This window comes from Oncorhynchus clarkii, chromosome 13 (genome assembly GCF_045791955.1).
Source record: "Oncorhynchus clarkii lewisi isolate Uvic-CL-2024 chromosome 13, UVic_Ocla_1.0, whole genome shotgun sequence".
NCBI lineage: Eukaryota > Metazoa > Chordata > Actinopteri > Salmoniformes > Salmonidae > Oncorhynchus > Oncorhynchus clarkii.
Genome location: NC_092159.1, coordinates 46,556,728 through 46,576,895, shown reverse-complemented (window position 1 = coordinate 46,576,895; position 20,168 = coordinate 46,556,728). Strand labels below are relative to the sequence as shown.

Genomic DNA, 20,168 nt, shown 5'->3' with positions numbered 1-20,168 from the left:
CGCATGTGCAATAACAAAAAAACGTGTCAGTTTGTCACTTTCACGAGGTTGGAGTAATAACATGTTCAAATACTTAGTACATTGTCTCGAATCTAGGTTGTGCCTTAAGATTTCGATAAAATTAACAACCAAGGAAGAATTTGTCACTTCTCAAACACCAAACCCCGGCCTAGTCTGCTTCGCAAGCGTTCCGGAAGTCTCGCGATGTTGCGTGCGTCTCTGGGGTTAGAAACTCTGTGACAACAACAAATTAAATACTGTCATCTGTTGCCATGACAATGTTCTTAATACGGAGGCTCACCCGGATGGTTTATGGAGCTAAAACGCGAAAGTCAAGCTAGCTAACAGGAGACAGTTTGTTGACGTGAGCTAAAAACTAAAATCTTAAGTTTGAAGGTGAAAGTCTCGATTGCTAGTGTGCTAACTGCAGAGTATCGGTTAGACAAACCAAAATGAGTCTGGATAAAGCAAAGCTATGCGATTCGTTACTAAATTGGGTAAGTTTTACAAAGTTAAATATGATTGCCAAGTTGGGTAACTGGGATATCTTGCTAGCCAGACTGAGTCGTCATCCAAAGCGACCTCTCGCTAGCAGTGAAATGTGGCGAAATGAAATTAGGTGTTTTTACAATTAAATGTAGCTAGGCATTTTATCGTTAAGTGCCTTGAACCAGTTCAAATAAAAAATAACATCATTAACTAGCTGTCACTGTCAAATAAAGCTAACTAGCTAGCTAAATTATTTTGATGGTCTACTTTCGAAATCAGAAATGTACTTGTTGGACAAGCTCAAGTTTCCAGCCAGCAACTGAGTTAGCCACCATCTTATGCAATCAGTACAAAGGTCTAGCCAAGCCCCAGCAAGCCAGTGTCACTCTCCTAGCTAGCCTCTGAGTACCATTGAGATGGCTGAGTTTTTCAACTATGTACCGTGGAACAATAATATAGGTTGTTTAGGCTATATTAAAATTGGCTAGAAATGTGGAATGATCTCTTAACTTGCATTACAAACAACTTGCCAGCTAAGTAGCTAGCTGAGGTCTATCATTTAGTGGTTAGCAAACACTTTAGCTGTACAGTACATAAGTAGAATGGCTTTCCAGCACTTCAATCAAATGTATTTATTTAAAGACCGTTTTTTTCAACAGTTGTCACAAAGTGCTTAATAGATACCATCCTAAAACAGCAAGCAATTTGCCCAACGTGTTGGCAGTAGCATTTGCATGGTTCCTCTTCTCGATCAGTTGATTTCTAATTGATTGTCATTTGAAGTAGAATAAATGACACGCTAACACATTTTCTTCTCATTTCTCATGTCCAACCCTTCCAGCTACAGACATTTCAGGTGCCCTCATGCACCAGTAAGCAGGACCTGACGAGCGGAGTGGCTATTGCACACGTTCTACACAGGATGTAAGGGCACAACATTTTTTTGTGTGTTTTGAGGTTGGTGGTGGGTTAACACGAGTAGACACCAGCTCAGCTTGGGAACACTGGGAGATTTATGCGGCCTTCACATGCTAGTCGGAACTAGGTAACTCAGAAATGTCCGACTTGCTGATTCGATGAACGTGGCACGTGTATAACTGTAACCAGTTAGCACGTTGGACATTTCTGAATTTCCTAGTTCTGACTAGCATGTCAACGTGGCAAAAGGTCCTTACTTGCAGATCCCATTACCCTGTCACATTGGCAATTGGCAATAGTAAGAGATTTGTGGAGTCGTTCAATCCCAGTCATTTGCAATTCACAGACTGATTTGCTTATCAGTTGCACACTGACATTTTGTTTTGGGCCTTTAACTACTTTGAATAGAGCCTGATTAGAGCAAATTCAATCATCTATTCAAAAGCCTTTTTGTAAAGTTAGAGGATGGGCTGTTAGTCTGTTTTTATTTATATTCCTACGCTTGATAAGGAATAGGTCTGTATTTCTGGGTCTGGCAGATTGTGCCCAGGTGGGATTTTGTGCAAGGGCCTGTCCATTTTAGGGTACTGTCTGTCCAAGCCAAATTACCTTCATACCTCATCTGCTGTAGTATTTGTGTGCCTTTCTGTCCACTCGCACACGCAGAAATGTATCTGTTTTTGTGTCGAACTGGAAACATGCATTGCTTTTATCTAAAGGTTAGTTGAATTGGGTAATGGCAATTCTGTCTGTTTTTTTTATATGATAACTCAAGCAAGTTTCCAATGATTGATTGCTTGTTGTGACATTCATTGAGTGTCACATATTAGAGTTTCCAGTTTAGAAATACTCTGCCCTGTGGCTTCCTGTGTATTGTATGTCCCTAGAATGTCTTGTTAAGTGTTTCATCTCATTAACAGAGACCCCTCCTGGTTTAATGAGGCATGGCTGAGCAGGATCAAGGAGGAGAGTGAGGCCAACTGGCGCCTCAAGGTGCAGTATGAGACAGAAGGATATGACACAGTGCCTCTAGGTTGTCACCTAGGCAACCTAGAGTGACCACTGGCCTCACTGTTTATAGATGGTGTATTTTCACCAAGGCAAAGATGCCTGTATTCTCCAGCTCAGATTTATTTAATTTTCCTCCAGGTCAGCAACCTGAAGAAGATTCTTCAGAGCATGCTTGAGTATTACCATGATGTGAGTAAAGGCTTTTCTTCATTAAAGATCAGAAGGAAGGGATGGATGGTATATACATGTTTCCTGCATTTCTTTTAAGAGCTCAATCTCCTCCAGTTGTTCCTCAGTGTTTGTACATGTCTTAGTCCATTTGAAATGTCATTTCTCAATGCATACAGTTGAAGTCGGAAGTTTACATACACTTAGGTTGGAGCCATTAAAACTTGTTTTTCAACCACTCCACAAATTTATTTTAAACAAACTATAGTTTTGGCAAGTCGGTTAGGACATCTACTTTGCATGACACAAGTCATTTTTCCAACAATTATTTACAGACAGATTATTTCACTTTTAATTCACTGTATCACAATTCCAGTGGGTCAGAAGTTTACATGCACTAAGTTGACTGTGCCTTTAAACAGCTTGGAAAATTCCTGAAAATGATGTCTTGGCTTTAGAAGCTTCTGATAGTCTAATTGACGTAATTTGAGTCAATTGGAGGTGTACCCGTGGATGTATTTCAAGACCTGCCTTCAAACTCAGTGCCTCTTTCAAACAACATGGGAAAATAAAAAGAAATCAGCCACAATTGTAGACCTCCACAAGTCTGGTTCATCCTTGGGAGCAATTTCCAAACGCCTGAAGGTACCACGTTCATCTGTACAAACTATACTACACAAGTATAAACACCATGGGACCACACAGCCGTCATACCCCCCAGGAAGGAGACAAGTTCTGTCTCCTAGAGATGAACGTACTTTGGTGCGAGAAGTGCAAATCAATCCCAGAACAACAGCAAAGGACCTTGTGAAAATGCTGGAGAAAAAAGGTACAAAGTATCTATATTCAAAGTAAAACAAGTCCTATATCGACACAACCTGAAAGGCCACTCGGCAAGGAAGAAGCCACTGCTCCAAAACCGCCATTAAAAAAGCCAGACTACGGTTCGCAACTGCACATGGGGACAAAGAGTGTACTTTTTTGGGAAATTTCCTATGGTGTGATGAAACAAAAATATTACTGTTTGGCCATAATGACCATCGTTATGTTTGGAGAAAAAAGGGGGAGGCTTGCAAGCTGAAGAACACTATCCCAACCGTGAAGCATGGGGGTGGCAGCATCATGTTGTGGGGGTGCTTTGCTGCAGGAGGGACTGGTGCACTTTACAAAATAGATGGCATCATGAGGCAGGAAAATTATGTGGATATATTGAAGCAACATCTCAAGACAGTCAGGAAGTTAAAGCTTGGTCGCAAATGGGTCTTCCAAATGGACAATGACCCCAAGCATGCTTCCAAAGTTGTGGCAAAATGGTTTAAGGACAACAAAGTCAAGGTATTTGAGTGGGCAACACAAAGCCCCGACCTCAATCCTGTAGAACATTTGTGGGCAGAACTGAAAAAGTGTGTGTGTGCAAGGAGGCCTACAAACCTGACTCAGTTATACCAGCTCTGTCAAGAGGAATAGGCCAAAATTCACCCAACTTATTGTGGGAAGCTCGTGGAAGGCTACCCAAAACGTTGACCCATGTTAAACAATTTAAAGGCAATGCTACCAAATACTAATTTAGTGTATGTAAACTTCTGACCCACTGGGAATGTGATGAAAGGTATAAAAGCTGAAATAAACCATTCTCTCTACTATTATTCTGACATTTCACATTCTTAAAATAAAGTGATGATCCTAACTGACCCAAGACAGGGAATTGTTACTGGGATTAAATGTCAGGAATTGGGAAACTGAGTTTAAATTAACTTGGCTAAAGTGTATGTAAACTTCTGACTTCAACTGTGTATTTTCTCACAATCCCCCATTGTCTCCATCCCTCCATGAACAGGTGCTTGGCCACCAGGTAGCAGACGAGCACCTGCCAGACATCAATCTGATTGGGGAGTTTGGAGATGTGACTGAACTTGGAAAGCTGGTGCAGTTGGTGCTTGGCTGTGCTGTCAGCTGTGAGAAGAAGCAAGGTGAGCTAGCTGGGCTAGAGGAGGCCATGCTGGGTAACAGGAAGTCACCTATGGAGAAAATGCAGGATTAATGCAATGACCTGATTATCACGAGTTGATAAACTGCGCATTCACTGGTTCATTCCTACAAAGCCTAAACCATGTACTGTATACAGATTATGATAAAACAGGGTTTTAAAAGACAATGTGATCTTCAGATGAACAAGCTAGTGGGTTTGATGTGAATGCAGGAGAAACTGTTGCACTGTGTGTAAAGCAGTGTGCTTGAAGTGTTTGAGTGTCTGGCTGTCAGATGTGGATGTGATATTCAGTGGACGACGACTCCATGTTTTTGTTTTTTTCATAGAGCACATCCAGCAGATAATGACCCTGGAGGAGTCTGTCCAGCATGTTGTCATGACAGCCATACAGGAGGTGAGATCAGTATTTTGGATATTATCCTCTTTGTCCTCTTGTGAGATTGCACCTACAAGCACAATTCTTTGCTCCCTGAAACCTTTATCTATTTAAAACCAATATACACTATAAAACAGGCAATAGCTCACTTGTCCTGATTACCTCTATATTGACAATGGGTTTCACCATGTGATCTGTCTTTCTGGAGTTTGAACCAGCAATTGAATCTGTTGTTGTGGTGTAGCTCCTGGCTAAAGAGACAACTGTTCCAGGAAGTCCTGAGACCTACGGGGACTTTGACTACCAGGTGGGACCTGCTCTCTTCTTACTCTGCTTCTCTGATTAGTTTTGAACTTTCACTCCCCTGCAAGTTGTTTTTATCGCTATTATTCCATTGCTGTCTCATTTACTTGTCTTTCATGGTATCTCTCTCGTTCTCTACCTCCCACTGGGCTGTCTATAACCTCCCTTGTGCCTCTTTCCGTGTCTGCAGTCCAGGAAGTATTATTTTCTCAGTGATGAGGTGGAGGCGAAGGAGGATCTGGGCCAGCGCTGTCGGGACCTGGAGCACCAGGTGGGCAGAGAGGACTGTTTGTTAGTTAGCATGTTGAGTGTGTATCTGCAGCTCTTTGCGTGATTTTTTGAGTGAAGTGACCCTATTTATTCGCTTGGCTGAGGATTGTTGTCCAGTCTGACTGATTCCCCCTGATGGTTTGTTGTGTAAATGGTACATAGAGAGTGATAGAGGACTCTTCTTTGTATCTGTCCCATTATGGCTTCTGTGAGTGCACGGGCAGCGCCATTGAGGCCATCTCCATCTTGATCAGTGTAGGCTGGTGGGAGGTGCTATAGGAGGACAGGCTCATTGTAATGACTGTTATGGAATTAAAGGAACGACGTCAAACATGTGGTTTCCATAAGTTTGATACCGTTCTATTTATTTCATTCCAGCCATTACAACGAGCCTGTCCTCCTATAGCACCTCCCACCAGCCTCCACTCATTTTGAAGTAGTACATTTTCTTCTATTACTTCTGAGTTGGTAAACAAACTAAAAGGGTGCATACTGCCACCTGGAGTGTGTTGTATAAAGCCAAGGTTGGCGATGTACTGCCACCTGCAATTATGGAATGTTTGCTCACAAATAATTTATTGGCTGATCCTTCCTGATGTCCTGGATGGAATTTTGTGATCTTTCCTTAACCAATAGGAAGCCCCAACCAGTTGACTACTTCAAAATGGTGAACGTTTTCAATGGCGCTGCACATGCTAAAATGGGCTTTTGGGTACTAGAAATCCTCTATTATTCTCTATAAAACAGTGCTAACTGTGCTGCTAATGCTGCCTCTGATTAGGCAATGTCATTGGGTACAAAGACTTAGGTCATTGATCCCCAATAATTACATTGTATAGTATTTAGGATTAGAAGGCAATTACCACTGTTATGTATTCAGCATATTTCTTAGTATGTAAACATTCAACACATTAAGAAATTCTCAGTTTATGTAGTTCTTTACTTTCTCCCTGGTATGATGCTAAAGCAAGCCATTTGTCCTTAAAGTTCAGTGTAGAGTTTTGCTGTGCTCAAACTGGAAAGATGTCCAACAGGTAAGTAATAGACACCCCCTTTTAATATTGGCATGCCTGCTTGCCTAACCCACAAACATATTCAGGGTGGACGTACCCTAAACCACCAACCAACATTCTTGTCCATGATAACCCCAAGGATAGTTAATCTTTCATCAAGCCTCACTAGCTTGAATCCTTAATCAACATCCCTTTCTGAGCTCACTCTCCAGTCTCCCCACTTTGTAACTGTTAGTCAGACTGACTCAGACATCTGGTTTTCTATTCCCCTCCTTGAGGGGTAATGCTAACAACTGCTCCATTGAGAAAGTGGCCCACCCGACTGAGAACATAGCAGACCAGCTGACTAACTGCTTTGATGTTTGTGCATGTGAAGTTACCACCAACCCTCTTGTTTTGCAAGCATTGTACAGTGTCTGTTGCTGGATATGTGAGTGTGGCTCTTTTTTTCTTTAGCACTTGTGGAGTGTCTTATTTGTGTTCAGCATTTTCATGAGTAAATTTGTTTTTTGGCGGTGTTCTGCGTTTTGAAGTGTGTGTCCTTTTTCTGTGCTCAGCACTTTCTATGACTCAATGTGTAACTGTTTGTTAATTTGTCTCTAGGTCTCCTTCCTCTCTAGCCTTTGTTACATGCCACTCTGTCTGGTCTGGTTCTCTCTCTGCCTCTCCACCCCTGACTCTGTCTGTCTGTGTGTGTGTGTGTGTGTGTGTTTGGGCCTCAGTTGGCAGCCGTCCTGGAGGAGAAGTCGTCCCTGCAGGTGGAGACACAGTCCCTGAGGGAGAAGCTCAGCCTCAGTAACCCACAGGATGCTTCTACCACCATCACTGGCAAGAAGCTGCTGCTGCTGCAGAGCCAGATGGAGCAGCTACAGGAGGAGAACTACAGGTCAGAGTCATATCCTCAACATAGACTTCCAAACTAAATGCATTCTACTCTGTGTCTACTCTTTTGATACAATTAATTTATAATTTTCTGTTTGCCCCCTGTTTGTGACAGACTAGAGAACAGCCGAGATGACATGCGTGTGCGAGGGGAGATTCTGGAGCGTGACGTTTTGGACCTCACTCACCGTAACGATGAACTGACCAGCCTCGCCCAGGAGGCCCAGACTCTCAAAGATGAGATGGACATCCTCCGGTGAGCCCAGAAGGAGAGCAGCCTCTGTAGTCTGTGGCCTCCTATCCTTCTCTCCTTTCTTTCCTGCCCCGTCCTCAAAACGCTTCCCCATCTCACCCTCTCCCCTCCCTCAGGCATTCGTCTGACCGGGTGAGCCGGCTGGAGGCACTGGTGGAGACATACAAGCGTAAGCTGGAGGACCTGGGGGACCTGCGCAGACAGGTGCGTCTGCTGGAGGAGCGCAACACTGTCTACATGCAGCGCACATGTGAGCTGGAGGAGGAGCTACGCAGGGCCAACTCAGTCCGCACGCAGCTGGACACCTACAAGAGACAGGTGGGCAGAGACGGCTAGAGAATGGGGGAGGGTTAACAAAGGTGTGGAGATGGATGTGTGTATGACACATGATGGTATGAACTCTCTTCAGACCCTGAATGTGTTTGCCTCCCTGCTGTCAGGTCCATGAGCTTCACACCAAGCATTCGTCAGAGGCACTGAAGGCTGAGAAGTGGCAGTTTGAGTACAAGAACCTTCAGGATAAGTATGACGCCCTGCTTAAGGAGAAAGAGGTGAGAGAGGATGGCCGGGGACGACTCCTTTCCAGACTAAGATGTATTACTTAAAAGGGCATGATGTCAAAGTGGATATGGATTTAAAATCTCTGAAATTCTGAGGTAGTCACTTTGAACACTTCTAGTAGGATCAGATTGAGTGCAGTCTAACCCCCACGTTATCCCAATGTGTTTTCCAGCGTTTGATCTCAGAGCGAGACACACTGCGGGAAACCAATGATGAGCTCAGGTGTGCACAGGTCCAACAGAAGGGCCTCAGTCAACCGGGTGAGTCCAATGGACACAGCTAACATCCTGAACCTTCAGCCTCTGTTTTTCTAAATGACAAGATGGTAGAGGGGGGTTGTTTGACCTTTTGTGGCAGTTGATAAGATGACTTAAAACAAATGTGATATATTTTCCCCTGACATCTTGGCTCTCTCTCTTCAGGTGGATTATGTGAGGACTCTGGCACAGTGGGAAACCTGGCCTCCGAGATGATGCCCACAGAGTTCAAGTATGTATGTGTGTGAAAGCTCAATCTGTTAGATAACACCTATCAATAGACATACAGTGGTGTCAGAATTCAATTGCTCATTTTCAACTGTAGGCTTGGGCAGTACCAGGGTATTTAGAAATGGGGTTTTTTCAACTACAATTCAGTTGAGCCAGTCACATGGTATATTTGTTTACTAAGAGCATGTGACTTCCACTGTCGAGCAGTGCAAGAGCTGATCAAGTTGCACTTGAAATTCACTACTAATGTTTGCCAGGTAAATATACGTTAACTATCTTAATGCCAAATACATTTTCTCCAGCTATGCATTTGGTTTGCTAACTTGCTAGCTTGCAAGATCAAGCTTCTTGGTTACAGCAGAGACAATCAATCCCCTCCTATATTAAGTGTGAGTAGCCTTTTGAGATAGTTCTATAACTTTATGAGCTGGGTTCTGTCTTTGCTTTTCGTTTATGTTCGCTTGCGCTTGTTAGCATTTAGCTAACGTCCGCTATGGGAATTCGCTAGTACTTTGTTAGCATTTGTAAGTGTTTGAACATGAAATCATGCCCTTTGTGTGCACTGCCGTAAACCCGGTGTGGTTCAGGAATGATATGGAAATCTGGATCCGCCCAAACATAGTGTTCAGCTGTGATAAATGGCAAAGGTCTTATTCCTCAGCCACACTATTTTTAGAACCAGAATGTGCCATTGGCTCCATGAATAGAATGGCTCCCAGTCAGATGGCACCGCTGTTAAATTGGCTGAGGTGGCGTTGAATACTTCTGTTGGTGCATAGTGTACAGACCTGTGCCTCTCTGCCCCACTTCCCTGCCTTCTCTCTTTGACCTCATCCCTTCTGCTTCCTCCACAGGGAGACGGTGGTGCGTCTGCAGAGTGAGAACAAGATGCTGTGTGTCCAGGAGGAGAGCTACAGACAGAGACTGGTGGAGGTACAGGGTCAGCTGGAGGAGTCTCAACGCAGCCAGAACACCCTGGAGACACAAAACAGGTGTGTGTGTGTGTAGGCATGTGTAAAATAAAAGATATGTTCTATACGGTTTTAGTTATTCACATTGTGATTTGATTGTATGTATCAAGGTCAGTCAGTGACGATCTTAGTCACAGTATATATTGCCAGAGTTTCTGTTTTGAGTTTCACATTTGGCTAAACGGAGGAGCGATCTAGCTAAATGTCAACTCACCCTCTGGTCTGTGTGTTGAGTTGTTGTGTGGGCCGGAGCGGAGGATGGACAGCAATGGGCCAGATTGTCCCCCGGCTGTCCGTACAGAGCGTGTGTGTGTGTGTGTGTGGGGGCGGTTTTTCTGAGTGGATCGTGTGTGTGGCGTTGGGTCCAGAGTGTGGGAGGCAGGCAGCCATCTTCAGCAGCAGGAGGAGAGCATCCCGAGCTGTGGAGTATGGCTGAAGTGGCTCAGTCTTTCCCTAATGAACCACAACACACAGAGAGGGGAGTGGGTGGGCGGGACACCGCTAGAATGGACTAATGCAGCGGCTGATGTGACATTGTATGCATCGCCAGCCTCTCCCACTCATCAAAACCAGCTTAATCAAATTTCCTCATTCTCTCCTCATTCTCATTCTTTCCTTTCCCCTTCTCTCCCTCTTACTTTTCTTATTTGTTCTGTCTCTCTCCTCCTTCCAGGTTGAACCAGCAGCAGATCTCTGAGCTGCGGTCCCAGGTGGAGGATCTCCAGAAGGCTCTACAGGAGCAGGGCAGCAAGGCTGAGGATGTGAGTGGAGAGACCCTCCTCTTTCACCCCTCCTCCTCTAACATCCTCTTACTCCTGTTACCTTGTCCATACCAATCACTGAGTGGACCCAGTCTTCTCCAATCAGAGACAGTATACTGAAAATGTATAGGAATCAGGAATGGAAAGGACCAATCTCTCTTAATCGGTTGACCATCTATGGGTCTTAGTTCAAATGTTTGTTTTTTGTTATTTGTTATTTTGTAGTCATTATAACTGGAAAGAGACCTAGACCTCAGTATAGTCCTTGAGGACTGTTGTAGATTGTATCCTTCTCTCCCCTATGTTGACTGCCTGCTTGTGACTGCTCTCTGAGATTTTGAGTGTGAACTTTAACCCTTGTTTGCTGTGTTGATTCACCATTAACGCCTACCTCTCTGTCTCTCCGCCTGCCCCCACCGCCCGACATTCGGCCAATCAGGCCATTGTAAGTACGGCCCATCCCTGCCTGGGCTCTGATTTGACTTTGACTACTTCAGTTGTGTATTATGCTTATTATTTGTGTCTCTGTCTGACAGAAGTCTGTTTCTCAGTAGTTTGAGCATTAACTGACTTTCTTCCTCCCTGTTCAGTCCTCCCTGCTGAAGAAGAAGCTTGAGGAGCACCTGTGAGTACTATTATCACTGATGCTTGCACACTGCACCTGTGAAGGGAGTATTATTACCGCTCTGTAGATTCTTGCACGTCCGGCTCCTCCATGCTTTTCCTCTGTCCTCGTCCCAGGGAGAAGCTCCATGAGGCCCACTCAGACCTGCAGAAGAAGAGAGAGGTCATTGATGACCTGGAGCCCAAAGCGGACGGCAACAGTAAGCAGCCTCTTATTTCCTGCCCTTGGGAGCAGTGCTATCAAATAGTATCAATCTAAGAGCACTTTCAAGCTCTGAAAATGCCGTTAATATTTCCTCTTCAACCTCCCTCCTGTCAGTGGCGAAGAAGATCGATGAGCTGCAGGAGATCCTGAAGAAGAAGGATGAGGACATGAAGCTGATGGAGGAACGCTACAAGCGCTATGTGGAGAAGGCCAGGACGGTCAGTCAACACTGCCTGACACTAAACTCATCCATACAGCGCCACGGTGCTTGGCCGCTGCCTTAAATCTGAGTTGCAGATATCGTCAAAGATTGTCATGCACATCGTGACATAGTTGAGAATTTCCGCAACAAGTATGTTTGTGTTCATTGTGCAGGTGATCAAGACTCTGGACCCCAAGCAGCCACCTCTGACTGTGTCTCCTGATGTTCAGGCCCTCAAGAACCAGTTGACTGAGAGAGACCGGAAGATCCAGCACCTGGAGGTAAGAGCCACTCTACATTGACTGACGAGATGCAGATGAGTGGTGCATTGTCTGACCCTCCATATGCATGAACAACTCCTCTGTGTGCAGCATGACTATGAGAAGAGCAGGTCCAGACATGAGCAGGAGGAGAAACTCATCATAAGTGCCTGGTACAATATGGTGAGTGAGCAAACCTCTCTGTATCTGCCTAATCTACATAGTATTAGAGCAGTTGGCATGATAGGTACTGCAATGACTTGTATAATGGTCTTGTTTTGTTTGTTAGTAAGACATTTACCTGTCTTATGGCTCTATTTCCCTCTCTCCCTCCCCAGGGTATGGCCCTGCATCAGAAGGTGGTGGGAGAGCGGTCGGGTCCGTCCAACCAGGCCCAGTCCTTTTTGGCCCAGCAGAGGCAGTCCACCCACGCCAGGAGAGGCCTCGCAGCCCGCCACCAGCCCAGATAAGACACATCAACTCTGGGGGAGGATGTGGAGATTATCGATATCTTAGTGTTCACTACTTCCGTACCCCTACTCTCACTGCTCTGATGCCTTTACTTCTCCTCTTGGTGTTTTGTGAAGATTGCTGCTGCCCTCTGCTGGGCATCTCTGTTACAGGATTTTCTGGAGCGTCAGCGATGCAGAGCTACTTACTGCACCTTCAAGTGCATTCAATGCTGCCAAGACTCATTTGAACAAAGATGAGAGAAATGGGTCTAAATGAGAGCTGGAATGAAGGAACATGAAGTGGATAGAAATAAGCTGTGTGACTAATCCTTTGTCATGGAATTCTTAGACAATGTTTCTTATTCAGTACCTCCATTTCTTTCAAGCCCTATTTTTAGCTATAATGTATTTTATGTTTTCTTAAGGTTTAGATTAGGACATTATGAGAATCAATGCTTTGGAAGGCCACAATGATGACCGAGATGGAAAGGGATGATTTCTGCTGTCAATAGGGCAGGGGTCTTTACCTTCCCCCTACTACTACTTCTATATATTTTCACCCTTTATTATCCAGCCCACTGCCAGGCTAAATAGATATTATCCTCTTACTCTGACATGGAAACACTAAGAGACACCTATGGGTTGAGATCATGGTGAATTTGTGTGATTTTTCTATTCATTTGTGCCCAAGTCATTTGGAGATTCTGGCTTGTGCTGTGTCTCTGACACTTAAATGTACACGGTGAGAGAAACTGGTGAAGCGCTAGAACGGGTGTCATCCGGATCCAGATATTTTGCGGGGGGGGGCTGGCTGGCTGGCTGGCTGGCTAACTCGATATACTTTTACAATGACGAAAATCAAGTTTGAAACTAGAAATGCGAATGGACCTACATTCATACAGTTTGACTGTGTCCAGCTCACTAATAATCATCTAAATGACAGTCGGGAGCATCACTTTTTGCCCATTTTGATGGCGAGGAAATGTTGTTGAAGACTGATTGATGAACCCCTCAATGTCTTTGATATGAGAGGAACACATTTTCTCTTCACACACAGTCATGACCTCTCTTATTTCTGTGAATGTGTTTTTAGACTTTTCTTTCAAGCTGTATCATCTATTTGTTTTCTCCTTTGTGATGAGTTGTTTTGTTATAGTTTGAAGAGCAGGAAGAATAGCTTTCTAACCTCAGTGTTTTATGTAGTTGTGTTAGTCTGTATAATAATGTTCAGCAAGGGTACACAGTGTAAAGAAAAGCACTTCCTCCCTTTTGATAATGGTTCATTTCCTTGTGAAAGACTAGAAAAATGTCCCGGACTCTGTTTAACCTATCTACTTTTGTATCAAATTCCTGTTAGGAGTATGGTGTTCACATGTAATGGCAGGCGCTCTGAAAGACTAGCAGATATGGGTCCTCTTCTGTCAGGACCATTTGACTGGTAGTATTCACACAGACTATTGAACAAGCTTTTGTTTCAAGCTGTAATATGGGAATTTACTCTATGAATGATTGACTAGACTTCCTGATGGACTACATTTAGTTCTTTTCACTTGAATTTATCCCCTCTAAAGAGTGAAACAGGGTGTTTTAAGAGTTATGATTGGTTGCACACACCACTTTAGACTGATTTGAATGTAGGAAACGCTGGTGCTTGTGAGAACCAGAGTGTGGGGGTATTGATTCACATAGTTAATTGATGGGGGGGGGGGGGGGGGGGGGGGGGGGGGGGGACTGGCCACACTGGAGGTTGTTACTGTGTAATCCTGGAGGGAAGTAAGGTTTCAAGATGGCAATGGTATGTATCTTTTCTCTCATTCTCAGCAGAAGCAATCAACTATAGATGCTTCATTTAGCTGACACTGGAACGTACCTAGCTAATGAACAATGTGTACTCTTTGTCATATTTACAACTGAATTTGTGTACATTTTTACCTATCATTTTCTCAAGATGAACCTGTGAAGGACAACACTATTGTTGAACACTACATCTATCTGATTACTTTGACAGTATCTGCGTAAAAACATGGAACTTCTCTTTGGTAGCCAAACTGCTCTGTGACTTGTACCTAACCCTCTGTAAGTGTGTAACTATCTGTGCAATGTTATCTACCAGGCTATGAAACCACAACTGTGTGTACATTTAACTTCACTTAGTGTTTTACTCTTTAAGTAGATGTGTTTATTTGGTATTGAATCAGGAAGTCAGGCTTTTAATTTCAAAGTAGTAAATCAACATTCCAACTGAACTGCTATGTTCTAGCACAGATATGGCCTGTACAATTCAACCTGTCCTTTTTGTGACTGGAAATCCCTCAAATATATTGTCAATGTACTGTCCAATTGCAGTATAACTTGTTGACACTGTCCATTAGCAATATATTACAATTTACATTTACCATCACAAATTAACATGCAGTTAAAGGACTTAAACTCTACTGAACAAAAATATAAACGCAACATGTGAAGTGTTGGTTTCATGAGCTGAAATAAAAGATCCCATAAATGGTCTATACACACACAAAGCATATCTCTCTCATGTTGTGCACAAATTTGTTTGCGTTTTTGTTAGTAAATATTTATTCTTTGCCAAGACAATCCATCTACCTGACAGGTGTGGCATATCAAGAAGCAGATTAAAGTGCATGATCATTACAAAGGTGCACCTTGTCCTGGGGACAAGAAAAGGCAACTAAAATGTACAGTTTTGTGACAGCACAATGCCAAAGCTGTCTCAAGTTGAGGGAACGTGCAATTTGGCATTCTTACTGCAGGAATGTCCTACAGAGCTTTTGCCAGAGAATTGAATGTTCATTTTTCGACCAATGTTGTTTTAGAGAATTTGGCAGTATGTTCAACAGGCCTCACAACCGGTGTCATGTGGGTGAGCGGTTTACTGATGTCAAAGTTGTGAACAGAGTTCCCTGTGGTGGGGATATGGTAGGGCAGGCATAAGCTATGGACCATGAACACAATTGCATTTTATCGATGGCAATTTGAGTGCACAGACATACCATGACGATCCTGAGGCCCATTGTCGTGCCATTCATCCACCGCCATCACCTCATGTTTCAGCATGATAATGCACAGCCCCACGTTGCAAGGATCTGTACACAATTCCTGGAAGCTGAACATGTCCCAGTTCTTCCATGGCCTGCATACTCACCAAACATGTAACCCATTGAGCATGTTTGGATGCTCTGGATCAATGTGTACGACAGCGTGTTCCAGTTCCCGCCAATATCCAGCGTCGTCACACATGTTCATTAGCATTATACAGTATGAGTCAAACAGTGTTAACTCTCCCTCACACTTAGGTGGTCATTTCATTCCGTCCATTTCGTGATAGTAAATCCCTATTCAAATATATTTGCAATGGACACTGTCCAATTGCAGTATAACGTATTGAAACTGGCAATATATGTGTAATGGACATATCACAATGGGTATTTACCATCACTAATTGGACATGCTGTTACATTGTTGAAACGCCGACTCGTTGAACTCAGGACGGCCTAGCAGTGCTAGTGATTCCTCTCCCTCGCTTGTTGGTGTTGATTTTAGCCTATCAATTTGGTGATGGTAAATCACTGCTTAAATATATTGGAAATGAACCGTGTCTGTTAGACATATGATATGCCAGTACCAACATTTGCAGTATGAAATGTTGGCACTGGCAATATACACTACATGACAAACTGTGGACACCTGCTCATCAAACATCTCATTACAAAATCATGGGCATTAATATGGACTTGGTCCCCCTTTTGCTATAACAGCCTCCACTCTTCTAGGAAGGCTTTCCACTAGATATTGGAACATTTGCTGCATGGATTGGCTTCCATTTAGCCACGAGCATTAGTGAGGTTGGGCGATTCGACCTGGCTCGCAGTCTGCGTTCCAATTCATCCCAAAGGTGTTCGATGGGGTTGAGGTAAGACTGCAGGCCAGCCAGGTTCTTCCACACTGATCTCAACAAACCATTTCTGTATGGACCTCACTTTGTGCACAGGGGCATTGTCATGCTGAAACGGGAAAGGGCCGTCCCCAAACTGTTGCCGCAAAGTTGGAAGCACTGAATCATCTAGAATATCATTGTATGCTGTAGCGTTAAGATTTCCCTTCACTGGAACTCAGGGGCCTAGCCCGAACCAGGAAAAACAGCCCAAGACCATTATTCCTCTTCCACCAAACTGTACAGTTAGCACTATGTATTAGGGCAGGTAGCGTTCTCCTGGTATCCGTGAAACCCAGATTTGGCCGCCTTAGACTTGTTGGAAAGGTAGCGTCCTATGACAGTGCCACGTTGAAAGTCCCTGAGCACTTCCGTTAGACAAACATTGGCAGTAGAATGGCCTATGGAGATTTCATGGCTATGTGCTCGATTTAATAAACCTTTATAAACCTGAAATGGCTGAATCCACTAATTTGAAGGGGTGTCCACATACCTTTGTGCATATATAGCACAGGTGAAACACCTTCCTTCTAATGAAATGACCAACCAGCACAGGTGTAATACAGACTAACTAACAAGGTGACACCAATCGATGCGCCCCACTTGCTAACCTCAAACCTCTAAATATAAAATGGAAAAACCAATTCCTGTAACACTGGTGATTTTGTTACTCTCAAGCGTGTGTCAGTTCTTTTTATGTAATGTGCAGTATTTATGTAGGCTGAATTTGTTAAATATTCTTATGTTTGTCATTTTTCTGCATAACATTCTACTCTTCCCAACAGCAGAAATATATGTTGGTAGGACAAGGCTATATATGTGTACATGGAAGTCAGTGATTTATGTTTACTTTTGGTTACTGAGGCAATACAAATGTGATGTAACTAAAATGAAAGGACATTTAGTTGACAAAAAGGGCCCACTATTTAAATAATTTTGACTGACAAAAATGTGACTAAGACTTAATGATATTTTAGTCATAATGACATGTGTGAGGAATTGGTATGCCGACTGCGAGCCAGGCCTAATCGCCCAACATCAGTGCCTGACCTCACTAAGGCTCTTGTGGCTGAATAGAAGCAAATCCCTACAGCAATGTTCCGACATCTAGTGGAAAGCTTTCCCAGAAGAGTGGATGCTGTTCTATCAAAGGAGGGACCAACTCCATATAAAGGCCTATAATTTTGATATGAGATATTCTACAGGTGTCCACGTACTTTTGGTCATGTAGTGTACATCTTGAACAACGTTAGTAGGTGGTGAAAGCATGAAAATGATATTTTATTTGTCAATAGTACCAGTTATCTGGCTTGACGGACCTACCTGGCTGGCTGGCAGGACCTACCATGCAACCCATCTCCATGCCTTGTACTAAGACACTGTAACCATTTCCAAGTGTCATGCAAAAGCAAAACACCCTCCTAAATGAAGGACTCTCCACTTTCTTTGTAACTCTAGCATGCATGGTGTGAAGGGCTTTGTGTTTTTATTTTTATATCTGTCTTTTTCTTTGTATAACTTTGTAATCCGTGCATAGAGGGTTATATAAAAAATTAAGGTGAAGGACATATTATAGTATTTTGCACTATAAATAAAATGGGGTAATTAAAAAAGCCAGTGACGAGGATATTGTTTTTGTAAATTGGCCTCCAGTACGGTAGATGACACATGCATTAATTTACTAGGCTAACTGACGATTGACGTGACTGAGGTGAAGAGCGACATGAATGCAGTAACCATTTGAACAGTTTGCTACTACGGCGTATGGAGGAGCGGAAAGATTGTGGAAATGTGGATATTGACAGCGAGGAAGAAGGAGAGGGCTTTAGGGAAGCGGTATGGTGAGGAAGATTGGCGTCAAGTACAAAAACCAAAAAATATCCTGGTTGCTCAGAAATTTAAAGTGACGAGCGTGAGGATGAATTACCTGCTGTGACCGGTGCGGTGAAGAACGCAGAGTTTGAGCCTCGCCCCAATGATTCTGGCCCAGTGCGAGTGAGATATTTTCCTTTTGGCTGATCCATACGTGGTGTCAGGTTGGGTGGAGAAGGGGTTGGGGACTGTCTGTGAAAGGAACTCGAAGTGGACTCGTGAAAAGACCTGTGACTTGCTTTGCTCTCTGGAGCAGGGCGTCATTGAAAGGAGCGCTAACTGGGGTGGTGTTAAGTTCTGACACCCACTGTTTGGTGCAACGCAAACCTGGTGGAGAGCGTTGTGAAACAGAAGACTGTCTATCCTGCTGAGTTTTGACGCAGTCTTGACTCGATAAAGTCAGTTAGGATGTGTCAGTTATTCCGTGAGCGCTTTTGTCCCAAAAACCATTGCGGTGTTTTAGATGCCAAGTTTATGGTCATGTTGCAGCAGTGTGTAGGAAGGAGACGTGAGAAGTGTGCAGACGGGCATGAGACAAAGGAATATGTAGTATTGGTGGGAAAAGCTGTGTGTCTAAATTCGCCTGCAGGCTGCCAGTTGGGGAACCCTGCTGTAGGGATATGTTGCTGAAGACAGAAGTGTCCGTTTCAGAGAAAGGCAGGTCAAGGTTGCCAGGATCAGAGTAGTACAGAAGGTGTCGTATGCTGAGGCAGTGAAGAAAGTATTAGAGGAAGGTGGATCCATGGCAAGGGATCCTAAGATGCTCCCTGTGAGTAGGACGAGACCAATAGAGAGTAGAAGGACTAACGTGCTTCGGTATGATTGGCTTCTTAGTGTACATAGTGTCGTCGAAATTCTAGTCAAGTGAGAGAGACTTGTCATTTCTTCAAACAATCGATCTTTATTTGATATCGATTAATTATTGCAATAATTGAACCATTTTAAAGGGAGATATAGGGACACCCCATCCTCTCCTAAAGGGGAAAATAAAAATGTTGTAAATCTTAATCTGTCCAAACAATTCAAAATTTGAATTCTTATTTTTCTTTCCAATTAACTTCCCATTTCCTTTTTTCCCACTTTCTTTATTACTTTCACTAGTCTACATATCTGTTTACTTGAACTCGGAAGCCCTCTCAATCACCATCACCCAGTACATTTCTCTTCCACTCAAATACTTGTTCCCCTCTACAGTCTCTTCGTCTAACGTTACTTTACCAGGTGAACAAAAAGTATTAAATTATAGACAAAACAAAACACGATAACTTCAGGGAGGCCACTGTCCTCCCTCCACTCTTTAATCATTTGTGTTTTTATCCACTCCAACATTTACTGTATATACTATACCCAATCTCTGTTGGATATTCACAATTCGCTTCAGACCCATTAAATGTCTATTATTTTAAGATTAACATGTAATGCGCTGAATTTATAAACTACATCGGCCAGTTTCAGAAGTGAAAATATAAACTTTGGAGGAGCTTACTTTCTAAAGTAGCTCTCGAGACTAGATTTCTTTCTGATTATAACTTTCACTATAACATTCCTGGCACTATCCACCAGTCTCCTGTAGATAGCGCTCTCTGTCCATAATAGGTCTGGCGCCTGAGATGGGTAGACAGGAAATCGGACACTTTCCATTTTGCCTACTCACGAATTGGTTTAGAACGTCAAACTTTGGAATATCAACAAAAACTAAATCGGGACTACAATACATTATAGCCTTAAATTTAAAAACAAATCTCTACATGTTCAACATTTCAATGGTTCTATTTGACAGGGCATAGGTTTTGTTTCAAAATGTATTACCAGGACGGAGGGCATCCCATAAGTATTTATAGTTTTATTGGTTAGGGGTAAATCAATTCCCCGTACTTTTACCAAAAGTGGACATACACCAATATTTTTCTGAGACTATTTCCCAGACCCTGTGTAGACAATCATGTAATATTTTAACCTTATCTCTATCGAATGATCCATTTTTGTAATTTTGTTTAACCTTTATTTAACTAGGCAAGTCAGTTAAGAACTAATTATTATTTACAATGAAGGCCTACCAAAAGGCAAAAAGCCTCCTGCAGGGACGGGGCTTGGATTATAAAAAATTATAATAAATAGAAATATAGGACAAAACACACATCAAGACA

At 43.2% G+C, this 20,168-nt stretch overlaps 1 protein-coding gene across 1 annotated transcript; it reads left to right on the top strand.

Moving 5' to 3' along the window:
• The first annotated feature begins 296 nt into the window (after positions 1–296).
• LOC139364900 (protein Hook homolog 2-like) lies at positions 297–14,718 on the top strand. The gene is made up of 22 exons (XM_071102118.1): positions 297–497; positions 1,331–1,413; positions 2,328–2,400; positions 2,557–2,607; positions 4,424–4,556; positions 4,903–4,970; positions 5,197–5,259; positions 5,446–5,526; positions 7,261–7,424; positions 7,536–7,676; positions 7,790–7,991; positions 8,114–8,224; positions 8,407–8,494; positions 8,657–8,723; positions 9,577–9,714; positions 10,367–10,454; positions 11,045–11,079; positions 11,196–11,278; positions 11,398–11,501; positions 11,659–11,766; positions 11,857–11,928; positions 12,084–14,718. The coding sequence occupies exons 1-22, from the start codon at positions 453–455 to the stop codon at positions 12,213–12,215; spliced, it is 2,130 nt and encodes a 709-aa protein (XP_070958219.1). The 5' UTR covers positions 297–452; the 3' UTR covers positions 12,216–14,718.
• The last annotated feature ends 5,450 nt before the right edge of the window (positions 14,719–20,168 follow it).